Consider the following 24,977-nt stretch of genomic DNA (forward strand, 5'->3'; position numbering starts at 1 on the left):
AACTTAAAGAAATTTCTAATAAAATCTCAATATTTGAGATCAGTTTACGATTTAATCCCAAATTAAATTTTGTTTACAAAAAAAAAAAAAAAAAAAAAAAAAAAAAAAAAAAAAACCAGATTACCAGTTAAAAACTTTGGAATAACCTTTCATGATCGACTTCATAGATTTAGCCAATAGTTCATCTTTTTTTATTAGAAGATTATATTATTTTTTTTTACCGTTGTTGAGTTTTTTTAAGAAAAATACCAAGTTGTCTTTTTCATTTCAATGGTTATGATTTTGTTTGAAGGATTTTCTATTTTTTGAATCAAGATTCACCAGAGATTTGGTGGAGATGTTTGGTTGTAGGCAGCTCTTAATTTTGATGTTGATTTAAAACCATAATTAGGGACCAGTGGAAAGAGAAATATGATAAACCAACTACAAACAAATAAAGTATATGATGGAAATATAAAACGAGATTGCATCCATCTCTCTTTATATCCGAAGGGGGGGCTCAAGGGGGAAATGTCTATAAAATTCCATACAACTCATAACAAAGAAAAAGAAAATCAACTAAAGTTATGAATTCTTTTGGCAGATATAAGAGTATTGGAGAGAAGCATAGCGATGGTCATTGGGCCCACTCCTCCAGGAACCGGAGTGATTGCTGAAGCAACCTTCCTTGCCTCCTCGTAACAGATGTCCCCCACCAACCGATATCCTCGCGCACATTCCGGATCCTGTTCATCATTTTTTTTTTTTTTTTTCAAAAAAAAACGCTTTTATTATATATATATACATATAATTTGAAGCACAAAGCTTTTAAATGGGTAGATTATTCAAAGTATGAAGATGTCTTGATAAGAAACAAAAAAAGTAAAAGAACTGAAAGTAGGATGCTATAAAACACAATATGATAATGTAACCCTTTATAGCAACACACTTACATTTCTTTATAAGCAATGCACTTACATTCTTCACCAATAGTAGCAATATGTAACAAATAGAGTACTGGAACTTGCCCTTTTCAGATCAGGGAATAGTTAGACAAAAAAAGCGATGAATAGAAACTAACCTCAACTGGATTGATTCCAACATCAATTATAACTGCACCAGGTTTGACCCAACTACCCCTCACCATATTTGGTTGGCCCACTGCTGATATGATGATGTCAGCTTCTCTAGTGATCTCTTCCGCATTTTCTGTTCTTGAGTGGACAACAGTCACCGTAGCATCTTCTCTCTAAACCAAAAACAACAATATTATACATATAATTAATACAAGAAATAGCAACATACTTTCGGCATTGTACTTTGGAAAATCTACCAATTATAGCAATGTAATTAATTCTCAATGCCATTATTTTAAAGTTGGGTGTATTAATAAGAAAAAAGATGAAAGTAGAATGGTATACTTGAAGTAAGAAAGCAGCAGGTGTTCCAACAATGTTGCTCCTACCAATCACCACTGCCCTTTTTCCTTTGATGGGAATGTCATATCTATGCAACAACTCTATGCATCCTTTAGGTGTGCAGGGAACAAATGACGGTTCTCTCCCTCGCATGGCTAAACGACCCATATTCTCAGGGTGGAATCCATCAACATCTTTCTCGATGCAAACAGCATCTAAGATTTTTTCCTCATCCATATGCTGATCCAAGAAATGAATTAGAATCTATACATGTAGATTATAATCACAAGAAATAACAATCTTACACGAGGCAAAGGTAGTTGAACAAGTATTCCATGTACAGAGGGATCATCATTAAACTTTGAGATGTGGTTGACAACTTCTTCTTCAGTAGAATCCTCAGCCAACCTGACTTCATAGGAATTAATTCCCACAGAGTCACAAGCTTTCTTTTTGTTGCGTACATAAGTTGCAGAATCTTTCCTATCTCCAACAAGAATAACTGCCAACCCAGGGACAATTCCAATCTTGTCCTTCATTCTCGATATTTCAACAGCAACTTCTTCCCTTATGTCTTTTGCAACACGCTTTCCATCAATAATCGTTGCAGATGCCTCCTCAGTTACCTGTACAGCTGCAAGATAACTAATTTGTGAGGTTTTTACTTCTTTATAACACAAATCAATCAAAGACTCAAGGGATTCGGTGTGATATCAATCAAATGGAAAGGAACTGATATCGGTTATGGAGGATAATAATGAGATCAAATGCATGCAAGTGAAAAAGAAACTTATTTTCAACCTCAAAATTGACAAGGGGATTAAATTATCAAAAAGAAACTTAAGAACTAAATCGAAGACTGAATTTATAGAACAAACCATTTCAAACAGAAAACGAAATGTCTCGGCTTTTATTTAAGGTGTGGAAAGTAATATCGACAATAATAAGAGGAAGTTACCACTGGGGGATGCAGATGAACAGTAAGTGATAATGGTTCTGGGAAATTTAGGGTTTGATATGCCAAACTTAAGGGTATTTGAGCGGTGAAAATGAGAAATCGTGGTGGGGAACTTCTGAACTACTCTGCTGCTAGTGAAGTGAAGAAGTCGAGCTGTTGAAGAAGAAGAAGATGAATAATCGGTGAAAATCATAGTCGCCGCCGTCTCCATTAAAGCCATTTTATGTAATTTACAGATTAATTGAACACTCAAACCTATAATTGCTCTGGAATTGGAGTTAGGGTTTAAGCTTTTTGGGTGGGGAATAAGGGTTTTATCATAGACGCGGTAGACTGTAGTCATAAAGACATTCTGTTCGCAAAAGTTAAAACGCATCAGATACTACGATAAATCACAATCAAAACTTTCCTATTTCATAATTTGACCGGTAAAAAAAATCCATTAAAAAAATAAAACTACAAAATGGGCATTTTTTTGAAAATTTAGTAATTTAACCCTAACAAACACGAACGATGACTTGTTCATGTTTATTCGTTTAAGTTAGCCAAACAAATAAACGAACTCGAACGGATAAATGAATAAGTGTTCTTGGTTATGTTCGTTCATTTAACAAGTTACATTGTTTATGTATGTTTGTTTTTATTCGTGAACATGCTAAACGAACATAAACAAATGAACATGAATAAACAAAGATAAACAAACATAATTGAACCTATATGAACATAAAAGAACATATAATATAGTAATGTGATCAAACACAATTAAGCATATATAAACATAAAAGAAACTTATATAAATGTACATAAACGAACGTTAACATATATAAACAAACGTTTACAAACATAATCGAACGAACGCAACCATTGTTCATTTTCGTTCGTTTAACTAAATGAACGAGAATTTGTGTTCATGTTCATTCATTTATTAAATAAACGAACATAACACACTTCCCGCCGAACGGTTCACGAACAATTCGCTGAACGTTTAGTTTGTTTACAGCCCTACTTATAAGGTTATAATGAAATAAGAACTTAAAAGTTAATGAATTGATTATCATATGATAATGGTTAGCTATACTTTAATTTGTATTATAAAATGGATTATCTTTATTGTTATATATAAATTCATTTTCTAAAATTTTAAATCTAGTAATTTTCATATGATAAATACTTTGATATATATATATATATATATATATATATATATATATATATATATATATATATATATATTTGTTTCTTGAAAATTAAACGAATTGAACCTTCAAATGAACTATCGTTTAAAAAAAAAATTCTTTTGTGGGACTCGGTAGTTGGGGTTCTCTGACGACGGCAACTCTGTTGTTTGTTCGGAAATTAAAAAAAAAAATTGCTTAAGATTTGTTCGGATTTTATTTTTCTTATGGTATTATTTATAATTTTTTTTACAATCAATTATGTTAAGTTTATGGAATTGGAAAAAAAAATGTATTAAGTTTGCGGGTTTTACGACTAAAAACAAAGATAAAAAAATTTAATGAAATTTTATTTAGAATTTTATTTTTTATAATATTATTTATATTATTATATTATAATAACTATGTTAATGTTATAATTTAATGAAATCTTATTTAGAATTTTATTTTTTATAATATTATTTATATTATTATATTATAATAACTATGTTAATGTTATAATTTTTATCTTATTAAAGAATAATTTTAAAATTATTCATATTATTAAAGTTAGTAATAAAAATATAATTAGAAATAATAAACTCAATAATGATTAGGTTATAATGAACGAGTATAAATGTTAGTGAAATGTTTATCATATGATAATGATGAAATAAATAAAGCTAGAATGGTATATATATAAGATAGAATGATGTTTATATAATAAGAAATATGATATTACAACTTTTATTTTTACGTAAATAAAATAGCTTATCTTTTAAGTTAATTATAATTTAGTATTTGTTGAGATCATAAAAATAACTTGTAAACTAGTTTTTGATAATTTATTTGATATTATGTATTAATAGACAAACATATAAGCTAAAAAATAGTTTTTAAGCTAATGCATCAAACACAACACAAAGTTTTTAGTTTTTATTTAATTTTACATCAAAAAGATTTTGATTATTTTTATTGAACACTTCTATACAAATAAAATATACAACTATTAGCTTCTAGTTTTCAATTTCCAGTTACTAACCAGCTCCGTCAAACATACCCATTTAGTTTTGAACAATGGTTCTATTGATTCATTTTAATATTTTTTTTTAAATATCTTTACGATTAATTAAATTTGTTTAGTTTGATTTTCTATGAAGATTTTTGTTACGTAATTTTTCATATAAATCTGATTATATCATTGAAAAGGTGTCATTTTAATCTAAATAACAATATAAATTTGTCTGGTTGAATAGTAACATTGTTAATTTTTTTTAATATATTTTATATCTTTTATAATTAATTCAAGTTGCATCATTTAATTTTCCATGATAATTTTTTATTGCATTATGCTTTGTACAAATTCAAATATATGGTTTAGATCATTTTATATTTAAATCCCAAATATAATTTAGTAAATTTTTTTAATGTTTGAATTAGCTTATAGTTATTTTAGGTGAATAAGTTATAAACACTTTTGGAAAGCTAGGGGCGTAATATTTTTAATTTTTTTTATTTTTATGATTTTTAAAAATTATTTCTAAAACCATTTATCCATTTATGAAATATTCTTTAGACTTATTGATTTTTTTTAAAGTTAATAAAACAAATAAGTCATTTCATAAGCAACTCTAAACACCCATAAGACTAAAAATAAAAATCAGATAAAATATGACATGATAACTGGCTAAAATGATAAAAATATGATAATTATGTCAGTTAAAAAATAAAAACTTGATATAGAAAATAATAAAAAAACTTCCCCAAGATTTAGGCTTCACGGTTTTTGTGGCATTTTTCAAATTAAGAGGATCATAGATAAATAAATTTCACATGAAAGCTTTATATTTGAATAAAAAAATTAATTACATAAAATTTCCATATATTGTGTCGAAGTAAACTTAATTTTTATTTTATTTTTCGAAAGTTTTTTTTTTTTTTTTTTTTTTTTTTTTTTTTTTTTTTTTTGTGTGTAAAATAGAAAGATTAACAATAAAATTGTCAAATATATATATATATATATATATATATATATATATATATATATATATATATATATATATATATATATAAAGTATTTTTTCCAAAAATAAAATAAAATTATGAATTAATATCAAAAATATCAAATATATATATATATATATATATATATATATATATATATATATATATATATATATATATATATATATATATATATATATATATATATATATATATATATATATATATATATATAAGGCTTTAATGTAGTTATCTATCTTATTGAATTTTGTCTTCTTTGGTCCGATGAAATTTGACATTGTTAACTGAGTTTTCAAACATTGTAGTCCTAATAAAGCTGTAATGGAGAAGGCACCCGTTGTTCATCATCCCCAAATCGACATCAATTTGGCAACCAATCCACTGTTCTCTTACCTTCATGAAAAATTCTTCAAATCCATTCATTAGAAACCCAATTCTTCAAATCTTGCAAAGTAAATGCAAAACCCTAGACACATATCAACAAGCTCATGCCCAAATCATCACAACTGGTCTTATCCTTCACACTTACCCCCTTACCCAACTCCTCTCAGCGATCTTATCCTCCACCCTACCCACCTCCTTATCCTACGCACTAACCATCTTCGATCGAGTGCCTAACCCCACCACTTACATTTTCAACACCCTCATCTCGTCAATCCTCACCCATCATAACCACCATGGCCAACGTACCCACTTGGCTTTCTCGCTTTACAATCAAATTTTATGTATACGAACAATCAAACCTAATTCTTACTCATACCCATCTCTTTTCAAGGCATTTGGGTCTAACCCCATTTGGGTCAAACATGGTCGAGCCCTACACACACATGTCTTGAAGTTTCTTGACCCCACCGAGTATGATCAGTTTGTTCAAGCTTCATTGGTCAGTTTTTATTCAAAATGTGGGAAATTTGGTGTTTGTAGGTATCTTTTTGATCAAATTAGTGAACCTGATTTGGGTTTATGGAATTCTATATTATCCGCTTATAATTCCAGTGCTGATGATACTGGTTTGTCAATGGAGGTTCTATGTTTGTTTAGTGATATGCAGAGAGGTTCAAAAATCAAGCCTAATGAAATCAGTTTTGTAGCACTGATCAATGCCTGCGCTGATTTGGGTGCTTTTAGTGAAGGAATTTGGGCACATTTATATTTGGTGAAGAATAATCTTAAGCTTAATCGGTTTGTTGTGACATCTTTGATTGATCTTTATGTGAATTGTGGGTTCTTGGAGTTTGCACGCCACGTGTTCGATGAATTGCCTAAGAAAGACATATTTTGTTACAACGCAATGATTAGAGGATTCGCTACTCATGGGTATGGCCATGAAGCGATTGATCTCTTTAATAAATTGTTGTTGGAAGGGTTAGCTCCTGACGATGTTACAATGGTGTTGATAATCTCTGCTTGTTCACATGTAGGGTGGGTTGATGAAGGTTGTGAGCTTTTTTATTCGATGAGGGAGAGATATGGGGTTGAGCCAAAGCTTGAGCATTATGGGTGCTTGGTTGACCTTTTGGGTCGAGCCGGGCGGGTCAATGAGGCCTTGGAAAAGATCCGGGCTATGCCCATGGAGCCTAATGCGGTTCTATGGAGATCTTTACTAAGTGCAACGAGAAACCATGGGAATTTAGAGATTGGTGAGGTGGCACTTGAGCAGTTGATTAAATTAGAACCTGAAACAAGTGGGAATTATGTCCTTTTATCGAATGTTTATGCGGATATAAACAAATGGGAAGGTGTCAAACGTGTTAGGAGACTAATGAAAGATAATGGCATTGCGAAAGTACAAGGAATGAGCGTTGTTGATGTATAAAAGAGAGAGATCATCGTTAGAGATGGAAACATATTTGATTGTTTTTTAGATGAGAGTTGTTGCTTTTTAGATTATGGATAGAGCATTAAAAGGAACATTCACAAAAATGACAACATGAAGTTTCGGAATATGGGGTGATGACCTAATTTTTTCAAGTTTTACCAAAATAACTATCATGTCGGAAACATGGACATTTTGGACTTATTTCGGAGTATCTTATTGTCACATTAGAAGTACATTTTCTGAGCAAAACAAATACATTTTAGACAATTTTTTTTTTTTTTTTTTGAAATTTCAAGAAAATGTTTAAAATCCAATGAACAAATCCAAAATTCTGAGAAAATATATCGTTTTTTTACTGAAAAATAACAAAAAGATAAGGAAACATAGCAAATGAGAAGTGGATTAGGTACAAGGGCCTTAAATGTGAATTTCGGATGAAAAATCTGTGATATTAGATATTTCAAAGACGGGTAGAAAAAGTTTTTGAAAAGTATTTGGTGGAAATGAGAAAAAATATATATAACATATCAATGAAATCCAAAATGGTCATTTCGGAAATTATGGTTATTTTCGCAAATGCTAAAAACAAAACCTATATCTACCAAAATCACCTGGTTCATTTTATTGTGATACATAAAATGAAAATTGAAGTTCTGAAAATTTAGTTGTCTTATATTAAACCTAGTTCATCTTGTTTGATTCTAAAATTTCTCTTTGTGATATTATAGCGCTGTGACAAAACAAGTGAGTTAAACGAGTTGAGTTGGGTAATGAGTCAAAATGTATTTGAGTTAGAACCGATAACTTTTTAGTGTGAGTCAAAGGTGGTTGTGAATTGTGATGACCCACCAGCATATTTATGTTCATTTGTAATACAAACAATTAATATATCATAAAAAAATTTATTTAAATAAAAATCTAGTAATTGTTATAATGATTAAGATGTTGAAAACGTCTTGATGCATTTATTAATTTTGAGCCACTTGAGTGTTCATGTGAGATAAAACAAGAATCAGTCCAATATGTCAAGTAAATGGACTGAATTTCGAGCTATGTACAGAATATCTTCCAACCCATGATACACAAGTTAGTATAGCAGGAATTTGTGATGAATATTTGCTTTTGTACATAGATGTAGAGAGTTGTTTAGAATGCATGAGCACTTGATAAAAGTAGAAAAACTGACATTGGCTTTTTATGGTTACAAGTTGCATTTCTATATGGATAAGTGTTGGAGTAGTTTTTCTCACCGATGGAGTATTTTCCATTCAATCTACTCTCACATCAACTTTTTTATTTTCTCTGTATTTCATCTTTTACAACTTACAACGTATGAAAAATCTATATTTCCCAACCTACTCAACCCATTTTATATATCATTCTTTTTTATTTAATTAAATCAGAAAATATATTTTTTCATTTTTTTGCTAATTAAAAAAATATTAAATAATATTAAAAATAACATTTAATATTCTTTTTTATTTAATTAATTTAGAAAATATAAATTAAAATAAAACATAAAAAAAATTTGATTTTTTTTTGCTAATTTAAAACAAAAAAAATCTAAAATGATATTAAAAATAATATTTAATTAAAACACCACAGTACAAATAAAAAATACATGATAATTATAAAACACGATAATTAAAAAAATACTCTTAAAAAAAGACAACATAATTTAAATCCTAAAACAACAATTGAAATTAACCGGTTATCATCTAAAGTTGGAATGTAGACATGTTCAATGTAATCAGTAAGATCGGATCAAAGTTAGTGGTGGGTTTCAACATTACGCAATTCATGTATTATTTCTTGGTGGGTTTCAACATTACGCAATTCATGCATTACGCAATTCACGTATTATTTCTTGTTTAGGTTGCAATCTTGATGCCGACAATTTATTTGACGAGATCAAACATTTCATTTTATGTTGATGATGTCAATGCCGCTTTCTTCCCTTTTCTTTTACTCTGAGTCTTCAACACTAAACAATTGTTGTTATTAGGGGGAGAAATCAGGAGGATATTGTGGATCAGATAATGATGTGTAGGCGTTGGATGAAGATGTTTTGGTTCGTTTTGAAGAAGGAGGTGGGGAGTCTTCACCCGCTTTTGTAACAAATGCCCATTTCACGTTGCCTTTCAACCACTCCCAAGCTTGTTGATGAGGAAAACTTTTCTGGTTAATAGTCCTCCGATACTTGCTTAGTGATTGTAAAACATCAGCCTCAGATCTCCTACTAGCCACACTGCTCATATTACGGTTATCGATGTCGTTGAAAGCATTACATTTCTTTTGGAGGTCTTTCTATTTTGAGTTTACTTGGTGTCGTGACCGATCTGAACCTCCCATTTGAACACTAAAATGCTCTAGAACCCTCTCCCAAAATGCATCAACCTTTGTTGATTTCCGTGTTGTTTATTTTTAGAAACATCGACATATGCCCTAGCCAAAGCCAACTCTTCGCGTTCCACCCAGTTCTTTCGCTCCTGGCGGTGTGTATAGTTGCGTTTTTTTCTCAGCAACGGATTGCAAATCCTATTTGGTTTCTTCTTCGTTTCTTTTGGTAGTTGGGCCGTCACTAGAACTGTCAGATTCTTCATTCTGAGCATCACGGAACTGGAAATTCTCAGGTTGAGAAGATTAGAATTGGGTTTATTGAACCCTTTGAGAAAACCGATTTCATGGATTATAACTCTGATTTTCTTCTGGAAGCCTAAATGTATTGTAAAATTGCTACATCGAGAAATATTGTTGTTGGTAGTTTTGGTTTTGTTGATAGTTTTGGTATTACTGATAGTTTGGATTTTGAAAATCTTGAAAAAAATTGGAATATTTTGACTTAAACCGCCTTGTGTGGCTTTGCGTCTTTGGCTAAAACCAATTTTTTTAGCTTTGCCTTGGAAATTCATTGAATGTAACCGAATGAATTGAATGAAATATAAAACTTTCCAGAACAAAAACACTACAATCAATTAAATATGTATCCATCTTTATAAACACACCACATCTTTGTATTACAAAACCTAAAACAAAAAATAAATAAATAAATAAGTACAAAAAATGGACATATGAATGAATATGGTTAACGTCACATAAATTTAAAAGAATACAGTAGATAGGAGAATCAATTCTCTGTGTGCATTGAATTGTATCAGGTCCATTGAATTGTTTTGTATTGTCATTTTCAAAAAAAAATAAAAAATATATATATATATATATATATATATATATATATATATATATATATATATATATATATATATATATATATACACATGAAAATTAAGTATTCTATTACATAAATTCTCTGCGCATATATATATATATATATATATATATATATATATATATATATATATATATATATATATATATATATATATATATATATTCAATTGAAGACAGTAAATAAAGTGAGAATGTGAAGACACTATATTTATGTTATTATTCTGCCATGAATCTTCTATATACAGTGTTATGTCTTTATTCGGTAATGAATATATAAATAATCATATTTTAATATTAACATTATAACTTACTACAAATAAATAGATAAATTATCATATGCTAAATATTCGCATTAGAATTACAACAATAGAGCATATATATAAAATTCTTAGCAGGATAATAACATAAAAGTAATATCTTCACGTCTTCACTTTATTTACTGTCTTCATTTGAACCATCCCGTATATGTGTGTGTGTGTCTATATATATATATATATATATATATATATATATATATATATATATATATATATATATATATATATATATATATACATACTAGCAGCGTACCCGCGCAAAGCGGCGGGGTGTGTAAATTCTTTCGGTGATATGTTTCCTCTACAAAAATGTTATGTTACAAAAGAAAGTACATGTCGAAAACAAAATAATCAAACTATGGTGTTATTTGGGAGATGAAGTTATTTTTTGTTCCTAGACGGTGGGCTTTATAGCAGATGAGGGAACAAAGAGGTATATGCGATTGGAGGGATATTTGAATCAACATGCTAAATTTAAGGATATCTAAAAGGGTTCAAAATTTGAATGAATCCAGGATTTGAGGGAACAATATCAAATTGCTGAGAAATATAAGGAGATTTGATAATAAATATTTGAATTCAAAATGTGGTTAAGATTTAATATTATTTTATTAATGTCTACTTGTACTATCAGCTTCATTATTTGGACGTCTTAAAAAAATATTATTATTATAATCAATCTATTTTTAGAAATAGTTAGATTTCTTTTATAAGATAGTAGATATATATATATATATATATATATATATATATATATATATATATATATATATATATATATATATATATATATATATAAGTTGTATAGAATTTATATAATATAAAGCCAACGTATACAATTAAAGTATGTAGGTAAAAGAATAAATGTTTTTAGAAAGAATCTCTGCATGTATGTCACATACATTAAAACTATCGGTCAACAAATATACAGTAGTTCATATAATCAAAAGTGCAGTGAGTTCGTGAAACCATTTAAATGCACTAAAATGTTGAAACCCAGTGAAGCCGCTTGTTCAGGTAAGGTTTCCTGGCGGTACCCCCAGTACTGCCCCATCCCATGGTCCAAACTGCAAACGACTCCGTCTACCCTAAGACGCACTTGTCCCACATAGGAGTCTGGATAGAAAATGAAAGTGTTTTCTAATCTAAATTTTGTTGAATTTTTGGATGTGACTTTGGAGAGATTGCCACTTGCTGGAGTTTTGTAATTGTGTGTGCAACTGTTGTCTTCAAGTTTTCCTTTAGGTTAATTTTGTATTTGTGTTTCCTAACACACAAATAGTTTGAAGTTTGTTCATGGGTCTTAACGAATTCATTCATGTCCTTTTCTATTTAATCTTTGTTTGTCACCGCTGTTTCAAGAAATAGAAATTCATGCACAGAACTGGAGTCACTTGTTGATTTGGGTGTTAGCCACATAGTAGAAGGTGTTTGCCTAATATAATTCATGTTGAGCAAAATTTGGTTATATGAGATGATGATGTATACATGTTTAGAAAAGCATCAAGTCACTTATCTGTGTGTAGTGCAGTCTTTTTAAGAATTTTTATGGTTTAACACCAAAACTGACAGTTGTAGAAACTAAACTAAGTATGTTGAGACTTGAGATGATACAAAAAGAGCATGTATATGTGTGTGGAAACCAAAAAATGGAATGAATTGAATTGTCAGCGATTATCTTTATGTACAATCTGTACTGGAGGAGCAATAAATTTGCTTCCCACTCCCCTTTAAATTCCATTTTATTCATTCTTGTACTTTGTCTTTTTTTTTTTTTTTTTTTTTTGCTTGATTTATATTGCGAGTGTTCCTTCACTGAGGGTATCGTCAGAAGACGAAGAATCAGAAGGAGAAGATTTAGTAGGAGGAGAAGGTTTTGACATGATCCTTGAGAACCCATAACCAAGAGAACTTCCACTTGTTTCTGACAGCTGTACTCAAGCCAAGCCAATGTACACATGACTTAGCATTTATTCAAATTTAAAAAATTCCAATATTATTTGAGCATGATTAGTTTTACCTCAGTAAGCTCTGATAAGTGACGCGATCTAAACTCATTGATAGTAGCTGCTATCTCTGACATTGGCAACTTAGCCTAAGAAAATATAAAAACACAATAAACAATTAATGAGTAAAACAGAAATGAACTGAAAAAACTATACTTACCTGTGCAAGAACAGCAGATGCTAACTGTAAACTTGGTTCTAAGGTCTCGGGGACAACCTGCAGCAAAAGCAATGTAGTATATGTTTAACTAAGTCACTCTGAAAGTGAAGGAAGGGATAAATAAATAAAAGAGAGAGAGAGAGAGAGATTAGTAAAATTACGGCTGTGGCCCCAGCCTTTTCCAAGTTGAGTCCATGGTCAACATCATGAGCGCGTACAAAAGTCTTGACATTGGGGAAATACTTGCTGAGAGCCCAAACGGTTCTGTAATTTGCACCAGGTGAATCTAAAGTTATAGCTGCAGCACATGCTCTTTCAGCCCCTATTTTATGCAACACCTGATTATGGAAAAATGAGTAGTAGTTTAGGAAGCTTGTAATTGTTATTGCATAGATATATAGATTTAACTTTGCTAATACTCACCTCTCTACTACCCGCATCTCCAAAATACACAGGAAGGTCAAGTGCACGTCCCACTGCTACCCGGTCACTAACCATCATATTCATCACAATTCACAACCCTCACATCAATAATCAATAAATTACTATTTTCATCTCCTCCTCCCTCCCTTCACCATATTTTTTTTTCAGTTTTGTTCCTTATAATGATGTACGTTTCATACCAATTTTCTAACTACACTACTCAGCTGTTAAATTATTTGAAATTACTATTTTCCCCTTGGACCCAACCTCAAAAACAAAAAAACACCACAAGGACCAAATTTTAAGTTTTCTCTTAATTTTATTATTAAACTAATTTATTTTCTAAAACATACGTATCAAGAAAAGTTTAATAATAAAATATAGCAAAAATTACAAAATTGGTTGGTCCCTATGGTTTACTGTTTTTTTTCCAGGTTTGGTCCAAGGGCAAAATGACCATTAAAAAACCTTTCAGTTGTACAGTTAGTTACATTAAACAATCACCGTTTGAAACATCATAATAATAAGGACCAAAATTGCACACCAATTCCTTTTGGGACCAAAGTTGAACACATATGATAAACTGAGGTACCAAAATTAAAATTCACTCTTATAAATGTGCATAGTTCATACCTCCTCACGTCGAGGGCAACAAACGGAATTAGCCTTTCAGAAAGAAGCTGGGCAATGATCTGAAAGAAGAAAAAGGTTGGAAATAGGAGTTAGAAAAGCAGCAAATAAAATAAAGAAAAAAAGTGGTGTAATGCTGACCTGGCCAACGCGTCCGAACCCACATATAATGATATGATCCTGCAAGTCATCTGTCTGAAAGAAGTTGAAGAGAATATGTATGAGACGGATGAGCCTTATTAAGTATGAGAAGGAGAAATCCAGATTTAATTTACCTCACTTTCGTCAGGTAATAAACTACGGACATCATGCTGCTCAAAACGAGATGCGATTAACTGGCCTCCAGCAGCTAACCATGGTGTCAGGGCCATTGAAATCCCCACCACAAGAAACAACAAAGATGATAACTGAGGACTCATTATACCCTGAAATGAAAAAGATACAAATATCAAAATCCTACTGTTTTTTTTTTTTTTTTCTGATTACATTTTAAATGGTTAATAATATGTCTGGATCTCAGATTAATAAAAGATGTTTCCAAGTAACATTAAATAAGAAAAGAAGTTGGTGACCTGATTGACAGCTTCACCAAATGCAACAAAGGCAAATTCTCCACCAGGTGCGAGTAAAAGACCAACTCTAATGGCAGAAATTAACGAGACACCAAAAAGTCTACCAACTGCAGCCACAAGTATGGTTTTCCCAGCAATTAAAAGTGCAAGTGACCCCATAATAACAGGAAAGTTTGAGACAAGAAGTTTTGGATCGATGGACATTCCAACCTGAAAAACAATAAAAAAAAATCTCGTCATTACTACTTAAAAATGATGTTAATTATGGTAAATTATCTTGAATTGTGAAACAAAGAAAGATTATGCATACCGTCATGAAAAAGAGACCTAATAGAAGGCCACGATATGGAGCAATATCTGATTCAACTTGCAAAGAGAATTCAGTTTCTGCAAGTAACAAACCAGCAAGAAAAGCTCCCAGTGCCATTGAAAGCCCTGCCTGTTAACACCATTTAATCATTTAAACGGATATATAATTAGAGAAAGCTCTAGGTCTAATCACAAAAATAACAACACTAAATCACATTTTTGGTCCTTATTTGTAACGTTCTTGGTCTCTATTCCAAGTAAAATCACTATTTTTGGTCCCTGATTTCTGCAATTTTGGTCCTAAAAGTATACTCATTTTACTTGGAACAAAAAGGGAACCTCATATAAGGACCAAAACTGCAAGAGAAAACTTTTTGGGACCAAAACTCATAAATTCTGCTCCTCTCATGGACCAAAAATAACCAAACGGGAAGGTAATATCACAAAATGAACATTTATTTCGTGTAATATCCCACTATTTATTTCGCGATTTTTTTTTTCAAGAAACAAAATTCGCAAATTTATTCTAAAAATATTTCTAGTGGAGACCAAATATAAAGCAATTGCATGAAAAAAGTTGTTTCGTGAAATAGGTAATCATTTTGTAATAAAAGTTGAAAAAAGTGGTAATTTTATAACATTACCTTCCCATTTTTGGTTATTCTTGATTAGCTCGGTAATTATCACAAAGGTAATGACCAAAAAAGCAGACTTACACGAGCAGTAAGTAGACTAGTACCCAGAATAACCAGAAGCGTATTTGCAGAAAATATCTCTGCATTTTGCATTTCTGCAATTTGCTTGTAAATTGGGCGAAGCAGCTGCAAAATAATAATAAAACAGTGTTAGAAGCTGAAAATAGTAATTTCATGAAGGCACAGAACTTACCAAACGTCCTCCAGCAATAATGGCACTGATAGCAACAAGTGCCTTTACAGCAGCCAATCCAAGAGCTTCAGCAATTGCAAAGAAACCTATCTGTAAATAATGTAAAAAAAAAAAAAAAAAAAAAAAAAAAAAAAGACAGCTTCAACTTTGTGATCAACTTAGAAACATCAGATGAAGAGGGATGTTTTGATTTACAGACTTACCCCTCCTTTGGACGAGTTTGGTGAAATAAGAGGTATGAGAATCAACAAAACAACAACTGCTAGATCCTGTAAGAAATAGACAATCAGCAGCACATTATAGAAAAAATGGTCTGGTTCTGGTCCCTGTGCTTTCTGATTTCTACATGTTTAGTCCAAAGTTAAAGCATTATTCAAGGTTTCATATCGATTTTGGTCCTTATTTCAAGGCTCCAGGAGCATAATCGATATGAAACCATAAAATAAAAGATCAAAATTCAAAAATGTTTAAATTTTGGACTAAAGGCGGTTAAAAGCAGAAAGTACAGGGGCCATATTTGTAATTTACTTCGTTTCAAAATTAAAGCCATGAAAGTCAAAGAAGTGAGTCTTTCAAAATCATAAACGCAACAATACCTGGAAAAGTAAAACAGAAAATGTGGCTCGTCCATGGCGTGATGTGCTTTCCCCACGCTCTTGCAACACCTACACAATAATTAAATTTGTTTAAACATGTTGTGTAAAACAAAAATAAATAAATAATGTAAATGCGGTTTCATTTTTGTTATTAATGAATACCTGTAGGACAACTGCTGTAGAAGATAAAGCCAGACCATTACCAATCACAATTGCGGCAGGTCCTAGTTGTCCACAGACAAAATGTGTAAGTAAACCTATCACAACAGCTGTCACCAACACCTGTATCACCAACAAAGGTTAGGTTCGAATAAGGACCAAAATTGCAAGTGAAAACTGTTAGGGACCAAATTTGCAAAAATCAGCTACACTTGGGGACCAAAAATGTAACTCACTATTGAATGAATAATGCAGGATTGTTACCTGAGCAGAACCCAATCCGAAAACATATTTCTTCATGGAACTCAGTCTTTCAACAGACAGCTGTAAATGATATACAGTTTCAAGTTTAGATTTGATATGAATTGAACTACATAAAGAAACTGTTAACATGGATTCATTCATTCAAATTCAAACCTCAAGACCGATATTGAAAAGCAGGAAAACAACTCCAAATTCAGCTATTGCTTTTGTTGCATGGACATTACGTATAATTGAGAGACCATAAGGTCCAATCAAGATGCCAGCTGTCAGATACCCAAGAACAGGACTTCCTAACCAAATGGAAGGGAACACATTAGTAATACTAATAGGGAATATTACAGAAAAACTACTATTTCTTGGGGAGTTTTGCGGTTTAACCACTAATACTTTATTTTTTTCCAATCAAACCATAAAAGTGTCAAACATTTTTTACCAAATTAACCATTTTACCTATATTATATCCGGTCAAAAATGTTAGATTGGATTTGGAACAATGACTGGAACTTTCATGGTTTGATTGAGAAATATAATAACTTTAGTGGTTAAACAGCAAAACCGCCCAAAATATAATGGTTTTTCTGTAATTTAAACTTAGTAATACTAGCAAAAGAGATGAATATGGAATTGCTCTGTAGCCATATTAGTGGGATACTCATAATCTAAAATTGTAAATACCTCCAGGAAGCTTTTGAAAAATAGGCACAAATATTACACTGCCAAGCAACAACCACAACACATCAAAAAGGGAAGCTTCTTCCTCATTAATCTGCAATATGAATATATATGATTAAAAAGAGAAGAAATATAAATTATAAAATACAAGTTGAGCAAGGAACAACATACCTCTTGGTGTGGAAGCAACTCAATTAGCTTTTTAACTTTTTCAGGTAATTTTCTTATCTGTCTGACCAAGGGCTGAGCTTTTGATGAGACATCATCAATAGTGCTGGTGATAAAGTCTGGCTGCTGATCGATACTAGTGGTGATAATGTCTGGCTGTTGAAATAGTTTACCAATCCGCTTTTCTTGTTTAGCATAAAGGGCAAAACTGTCATTTACGTTATGTGTGAACATTATTGATTAGAGGGAACCAACGTTTTACAGGTCAGTACGTGAAAAGTTTTCTACAACCAGAATTTATTAGATAAGCCAAGTAACTTCAATTGTTTGTTTAGACTAAAAAAAAATTATACCTTGCACCAAGAAGCAAGGATCCAACTACCAGTTTAGGTAACAGCTCTTTTGCAGTTTCACCAAGGCCCTGAAAAACTGCAGCTGGTGTAAACTCAGTGCCATCTCCTGCAAATGAGAAAAAGGAAGCAGAAAAGAAACGAGATGATTTGTTCAACAATGCTTTTGGAGAAGGCAACGGTGTGCTATCCTTAGTCAAATCCTTCTGTGTTTCCGGCTTTTTTGCTTGAACCCCAGTTTTTGTCTTTTCTGCATCACTTTCAGTGTTCTCTTGGTCACTCTCATCAGAAAACCTAGACTCTTCAGACATTTGACCTACACTATCTTGTATCTGCTCCTCAATCGCCACATCACCGTCCATGTCACCAATTATCTCAACCGAAGTTCCCTCCATTTCGTCAGTCTCTGTGTCTGAAAGGATTTGGGACGTTGTACTTTCCGAACTACTATCTGCAATTGATACAGAAAGAATTTTCTCAGCCTTTTGTAATGCAATTTCAGCATCATTAACACGTTTCAGAGACTCGAGTTCAAAAGCAACAGCTTGCTCTGCTAAAATCATTATATTCGCCACATCTTCATCAGCTTTCAACGCATCATTTTGTGCTTTTTCCGCAAGTTCATTCAGCATAACAACTTCTTTTTGCAACTCATCTTTTCGATTCTGTAACCGAATCAATGCCTTCTCACAGTTTTCCAAATTCACACGACACTCCTTCATGTCCTTCTGAGCAGCCAATAGAGTTTCCTCCTCTCTCATTAAACTCATATTTTCATCTTCACTTTCAATTTTCTCTTTTGCAAGTTCTAATGATTCAAGAGCTACCTGATGTCTAGCCTCAGCTAAAGAAAGGGCCATTTTGGCTCTTTGGATCGCTTCTTTAGTGGGATCCTCTTCTTTCACAATCTCTTCGATAGAAAGTAACACCGAGTTGACATTATCCCATGCGTTTAAAGCTTCATCTTTTAGTGCTATTGCAGCTTCTGATATCCTTTGAGCTTTATCTTCAAACATTGTACTGTTGAGTTGGGCTATTTCCAGTTCTTTAAGCGCTTTCTGTAACAACTCCTTTAATTCATCCAAAGTAGGGGCTTCCCCTTCTGCTGATTCTCCCTTATCTTTATCCTTTGAATCTTTCTTTTTCTCTTGACTGTGACTAGTTTCTTCTTTTGAATTCTCTTCGATAAATTCCACATCCCTTCCATTCCCATTTACAAAAGCAAGTGAATCGTTTCCCTGGCAACCAGTTTTTAAATTTCCTCTTGATGACTTAAGTATACTGATTGAATAGTTTGGCCTAAAACCATGACTACTGGAAGTGATCAGTTTCTTTTTGGAGACAACTCTTGATGTGACAAGAAAATTATAACCAAAACTTGATTGCAAGTTCATTTGCTTTAATGTTCCATGACAACCACGAATTTGGAAACTGGATGAAATATTCATATCTTCCCTTGCTTACTCGATTTCTAGGTGCTAGGAAAAGAAACTCTCATTAGGTTGTAATCTCAAGCACCTGAAATACATGTATATAATCAGAAAAGCACTAGGTTTCAAATTGTGATTTAAAATCAATGACTTTCATTGCTTGAGTTCAATATATGCCAAACTGTACTCTATAAACATTACAACAATCGATAAGTCAAACATAAACACAAGTATACATGTCTTATAAACAAATTTTCAATATTCTCATATCAAATTATTGAAATTAGACTTAAATATACTAAATGTATCCTGAGTGCCAATTAAGTTGACAAGAAGATATCAGTTTCTAAAATCTAAATAAGCATCTATCATACATACACATCGAATTAGCCTTATGTACATGACTCTGCAGGCATTGATGTGTCGGCTGTTCTAAATCAAATCTGGGATCAATTTGTAATCAGTTGATGTCAATGTGCGCCAAAATGCAACTTAGAAACATTATAATAATCAAGCAGTCAAAGCAGAGTTTGAGTACTTGATTGTTGAAATGTTTCTAGGGTGTCTGGAAATTAATCATGTCAATGAAGTTTAGAATAAGAACTCAACTTTTAGCAACTACATGAGTTTCCATCATACATGCCAATTAAAACTAGACAGAAACTCATGAAAAGTATTGATACACATATGTTCTATAATCAACCTTCAATCATTTGAAACAAAATTTCTGATTAATGAACTTTAATGTTAGTGAGTATGTGCCCTATAAACATAACATCCAATTACTCAAACTTAACCACATATATATATATATATATATATATATATATATATATATATATATATATATATATATATATATATATATATATTTCCTATCAAAAAGAGTTCTACCGTCTTAGAGATTAGACATAAGATTTACTAACTGTACCATCAAAGTCAATTAAGTTTCCCATAACATAAGCGATTATTCTCTAAACCTACAACAAATATTAATGATACACACGATTTCAAAAAGCTACACATTGTACGATCAATCTTTAATAGTCTGATAATCCTATTTCTGATTAGTCTTTAGTCAAAATTTACCCTAAAAAACATTACAACAATCAATTAGTCAAACTTAATCATATCTATACATGTCAAATAGAGCCATTTGACTCATCTAAAGTCTAACACTCTCATAATCATAGCCCAATTTTACTCTAACAACTCAATTTCAATATCTACCGCAAATATCCTGATACAAGCTACTATGAGAAATCCAATTCCTAATCACGCACCTTTCATTATGTACCCTAGAAACATCACAACAAATAGTTACTCAGAACTTAACATAAATTACACATGCTACCTCAACAGAAACATCAAATAACTACACATACACACGTATCCAGTATCCACATACAACCGTAAATTGTATGCGCATCGATGTGATACTACATGTCTAGGAGTTTGTGCAGATGAAGTGGCGGACATTGAAACTTACCGATGAGGAGTACAATCTGAAGCTTTAAGAACAGTCAATGGCGGATTATTCCAGGAGAAATTAGGTTAGGAGTGGAAAAAGACGAACGGTTGACGACGTAAGAGCGAAAGAGTGTCAGTTAGCGGAGTTTGTTGCTTGTCTGCAACAAAGAGAAATCTTAACCCGTCTTCTTCTACTGTTTTGATATTTATAGAAACCGAATTTCGTTGATTGGTTGATGAAACGATGTTGAAAATGGGAAGGAAAATCTTTGGGTGGTAGGGAAGGAAGTAAGAGAAGTGTATGTACCAAAATGCCCCTACGAAATGGAGTCTAAATAACGGTAGAATCAAAATAGAATCAAAAACCGAATCTAAAATAGATTGATTTATTAGTGAACAATCTTTTAAATATCAGGTTTTTAGTTGAAGCGGTTTCATTATTAGTTTCTAGTTGGATCGATTCAATCGTGATGATTCCGATTTTTAGAATTTACATAATTTCAACAATTTACATAATTTTGTACCAAAAAGTTTCATAACATCTAACCACTTAAGCTAGAGAAAAAAATTATTAAAGATCCAATACAAGGAGTTCTTTGTCATTTTAAATGTCTAAAAGTCGGCCAATATGGATATTATAAATCAATTCAAATATTATAAGATTATCTCATATTCAAAAGGTTCTCAATGTCATTTTTTGATAATTGCAAAGAATATAGCTACAACTTATTATCAAACAAAAGATGTATACAAAGTCTAAATAGATATGAAAAAACCAACAAATCTAAAAAAAATTGTTCAAGTCCATAAATAAATATAAAACCGTTACTAGTTGAACCGATTTCTTTTTCAATCCAATTGGTCTTAACCAGTTTTTAAAACATTGATAATCTCATTTATTTCAAAAGAAAATAATATACATCAATTTGTAAGTTTATACAATTTTCTAGTATGCAGGTGTATCCAAAATATACACAAATTTAAGTATTTGATTATTATTATTATTATTATTATTATTATTATTATTATTATTATTATTATTATTATCATCATGTATAACAAATATAATATAGTATATCATAATGATGTTTTATTGTTCTGTTAATGATCATGCTATCATGCTATGATTTTAGAAACACTTGGTAAATTTTGTAATTGTTTAGCTTTTAGATATCTAAAGTTCAATTATCCTGCGTGTTTCATTAAAGGAAGGAAGTGGGAGAAATTGAAAAAAAAATTTGGAATAATCATTTTTTTTCCTAACTTTTCTTCCGATTTGGACGGATATGGAGAAAAAGATCAAAATGTTTAACTTTCCTTTCACTTTTCTCCGATTCGAGAACACGAAAGATAAATTTATTTTCCTTTCATTTCTCTTCTTTTCTCTCCTACTTTTTTTTTCTTTGTTAAAACTCGGAAAGGAGGCGTTAATCTATCAAAGGTATGATAAATGTATAAACATTTGGATTCGTTGTTTGGTAATTGACGTGATTTTGTGTTTTATATTGTTTTCGACTAATTTAGTTTTTAATGTGTGATAATTTTATTGATATATTTAAGTGGTGTTTGTTTGTGACTTAATGAAATTAATGGATAGTAATATAAAATTGCTTGTTCAGTCCAATATTTTTTTATAAAATTTAACAAAAAAAAGTCCTTAATAAATGTCATACGTTTATCTTTGACAAAATAATGAAACAAACAATGATAAACTGACGTAAGTCTCCCCATTCGCTTATGCAAATAGCCCCAACCCTTCAAGCACTCCAAACGTCCCTTACGTCTCACCATTCACTTATGTAAGTAGCCCCAAAAGGCATATCGCCATATCATGTGATTTGTGATGTTTTTTCATTGATTTATATTGTATTGTTTGCTAATTTAGTTAATTTATCATTATTCAGAAAACAAATAAAACCATGAAAGGAATCAAAATGTTTACTTTTGAATTTTTTTTTTTTTTTTTTTGCTTTGTGTGATTCAAAAAAGTGAAACTATCATAACACTATGATTCACTTCATGATTGCAACTAGAAATGAATGAATCAAATCGAGCTTTAAACTAATTATGTAGGGTTGTTTAAAGTTATAGAAGCTCGAGCTTGATCTTGGCTCGTGAAGCATATGTGAAGCTCATAAAGACTCATTTGTCCGTGAATCTAGTTAAAGATCCTAATCAACTCATTATTTTTTTAATATTTTATTTATAAATAATAATGTATAAAATAAAATTATATTATACGAAAGCTCGTTTAACCTCGCAAGCTTAAATGAGCCCTAGCCTGTAGGCTCAATATCGGACTCGTTTATTAAATGGGTCTTATTCTATGTAAATATTGTAAAGATATGAGCAAAAGTAAGTTATTCATTGATTGATGAATAAACGTATTAATAGAGTTACTGGGAGTGATTTTCTCTAACGGACTCAATTTACAAAATCTAGACTAACTACAAAACCTCATCAATAAGATAAATATAAGTAATTAGAAAAATACAAATATATACAAATATTATCTTAACAGCCTACCGCAAGCTCATGGTCGAATTTTGTCTCGGACATGAAGCTTGGCACGAAGAGTCAGAAACTGATGATTGCCAACCGCCTTTGTGAAAACATCTGCAACTTGATTGAAGGAGCGAACATGGCGAACGATAAGGTCACCAGTAGCTACCTGTTCCCTGACAAAGTGATAGTTAATTTTGATGTGTTTCGAACGATGGTGGAAGACCGGATTGGCAGAGAGAAAAGTTGCACTTAAGTTGTCACGAAGTATATGATAGCTTCATTTTATTACTTCTTTCCGTAGTTTTATTTTTAGTTAAAACCATCTCATTTTAGTTAATCTTCATGCATATTTTCTCTTTTTGTTATTTTTCTCCTTTACCGGGTGCTTTCTAGTCTTTTGAGCTTATTTGCAGGATTTATCGAAGACTTTTTTGTTAACGGAGGCTTAAAAAATGTGGGATTTATGGAGGCTTGCGGTTTGCTTGTGGATTTGAAGTGGTGCGATTGGGCTTGGTGCTTGTATAAACAAAAATCAATTTGGACTTCATTTCTGAGCAAGAATGATGATGAGGCAACGCGGAATTGAGCTACAGAAAATTGAAGGAGTAGTGGATTAATCATTAGAAGGCTTTGGAATGGCACAAATGGGCTCTAAAGAGTTATGCATGTAGGCTGAAGTTGAAGAATTGAAGATTGGGTTAGATTGCATGTTAAATGGCCCAAATCCCACATTCAGCATGACCCACGCGGTCCGCGTGGACCCATACACGGTCCGCGTGAATTGTGCTGAGTTGATTCCGGCTTTTGACTTGTTGAATCTGTTTGTGGAAGTTTGGTGGGTGGCTTTTGACACCTTTTTGAATCCGGAAATCAGGTCCCTTTTGCTAGAGATTTGAGGCATTATTGGAGGGGATCGCTTGAAGAACACACACCATTCTCTCTCAAGAAAGCTTTGGAAGATTTGAAGAATTTTTGGAAGAATAGTGTAATTTCTTTCCATATTGCATCTAAGACAATGTTTGGTACCAATAAACTATATTGCTTTTCTTTTACTTTGGTCATGCTTGTCTAAACTTTCATTTGGTTGATTAGGGTTTAACCTATGGATGATTAGTTGCTTTGAAGAGTTATTATTATCTTGTATTTGAAGTTTATGGAAATGTTTTCTAGTTAAATATATTTTTGTGTTTACTTATCTTTGATCATGAGCTTTGATGAATGAATGCTTGTTTTTGTTGACTAATTTCTTGGTTAAGTAATGGGCCTTCAAATTAGTAAGCAACAGATGGTTTATATGTTTGTTTTCATTTCATTTAGACCATGGAAATGTTTCCTCTATAATGATAATGTAAGCCTTTGATTATCTTTTGGACTTGATAACTCTTATAACTTAAAGCTAATTGATTTTCACAAGATTTTATGCTTCATTGATTTTGTGACTTCAATTAAGGAAATGTGTTAAGAGCTCCTCTAG

General features: G+C 31.4%; 3 protein-coding genes across 3 annotated transcripts; 1 reads left to right on the top strand and 2 right to left on the bottom strand.

Moving 5' to 3' along the window:
* Window positions 1–443: 443 nt before the first annotated feature.
* EMB3127 (Amino acid dehydrogenase family protein) lies at window positions 444–2,703 on the bottom strand. The gene is made up of 5 exons (XM_078965131.1): window positions 2,356–2,703; window positions 1,703–2,031; window positions 1,401–1,637; window positions 1,061–1,228; window positions 444–725 (listed from the first exon to the last, which is right to left on the bottom strand). Exons 1-5 carry the CDS (start codon window positions 2,696–2,698, stop codon window positions 555–557), a joined length of 1,248 nt encoding a protein of 415 aa, XP_078821257.1. The 5' UTR covers window positions 2,699–2,703; the 3' UTR covers window positions 444–554.
* Window positions 2,704–5,788: 3,085 nt separating this feature from the next.
* Window positions 5,789–7,478, top strand: LOC145003777 (Pentatricopeptide repeat (PPR) superfamily protein). Its single transcript, XM_078962689.1, has one exon. It carries the CDS (start codon window positions 5,932–5,934, stop codon window positions 7,348–7,350), a length of 1,419 nt encoding a protein of 472 aa, XP_078818815.1. The 5' UTR covers window positions 5,789–5,931; the 3' UTR covers window positions 7,351–7,478.
* Window positions 7,479–12,537: 5,059 nt separating this feature from the next.
* On the bottom strand, window positions 12,538–21,273 carry LOC145005704 (K(+) efflux antiporter 2, chloroplastic-like). Its single transcript, XM_078964817.1, has 21 exons — window positions 21,018–21,273; window positions 18,102–19,616; window positions 17,752–17,956; window positions 17,584–17,674; window positions 17,062–17,198; window positions 16,909–16,968; window positions 16,648–16,767; window positions 16,486–16,554; window positions 16,093–16,158; window positions 15,890–15,979; window positions 15,718–15,822; window positions 15,003–15,131; window positions 14,693–14,902; window positions 14,396–14,545; window positions 14,262–14,315; window positions 14,124–14,182; window positions 13,491–13,557; window positions 13,229–13,405; window positions 13,068–13,124; window positions 12,922–12,996; window positions 12,538–12,832 (listed from the first exon to the last, which is right to left on the bottom strand). The coding sequence occupies exons 2-21, from the start codon at window positions 19,544–19,546 to the stop codon at window positions 12,695–12,697; spliced, it is 3,504 nt and encodes a 1,167-aa protein (XP_078820943.1). The 5' UTR covers window positions 19,547–19,616; window positions 21,018–21,273; the 3' UTR covers window positions 12,538–12,694.
* Window positions 21,274–24,977: the final 3,704 nt, after the last annotated feature.

The sequence above is a fragment of the Lactuca saligna genome, chromosome 7 (genome assembly GCF_052625555.1).
Source record: "Lactuca saligna cultivar CGN05327 chromosome 7, ASM5262555v1, whole genome shotgun sequence".
Lineage (NCBI taxonomy): Eukaryota > Viridiplantae > Streptophyta > Magnoliopsida > Asterales > Asteraceae > Lactuca > Lactuca saligna.

What these genes read in the sequence shown, in the direction of transcription:
- EMB3127 (XM_078965131.1), bottom strand. Translation starts at nt 2,698, where the DNA reads ATGACTACAGTCTACCGCGTCTATGATAAAACCCTTATTCCCCACCCA. An exon ending in TTCATCTGCATCCCCCAGTG is followed by an intron (nt 2,032 to 2,355) that starts GTAACTTCCTCT and finishes GTTATCTTGCAG; the next exon opens with CTGTACAGGTAACTGAGGAG. An exon ending in TTGGAATCAATCCAGTTGAG is followed by an intron (nt 726 to 1,060) that starts GTTAGTTTCTAT and finishes AATGATGAACAG; the next exon opens with GATCCGGAATGTGCGCGAGG.
- LOC145003777 (XM_078962689.1), top strand. Translation starts at nt 5,932, where the DNA reads ATGAAAAATTCTTCAAATCCATTCATTAGAAACCCAATTCTTCAAATC.
- LOC145005704 (XM_078964817.1), bottom strand. Translation starts at nt 19,546, where the DNA reads ATGAATATTTCATCCAGTTTCCAAATTCGTGGTTGTCATGGAACATTA. An exon ending in AGTTGCTTCCACACCAAGAG is followed by an intron (nt 17,675 to 17,751) that starts GTATGTTGTTCC and finishes TTCATATTGCAG; the next exon opens with ATTAATGAGGAAGAAGCTTC. An exon ending in TTTTCAAAAGCTTCCTGGAG is followed by an intron (nt 17,199 to 17,583) that starts GTATTTACAATT and finishes CCATTTGGTTAG; the next exon opens with GAAGTCCTGTTCTTGGGTAT.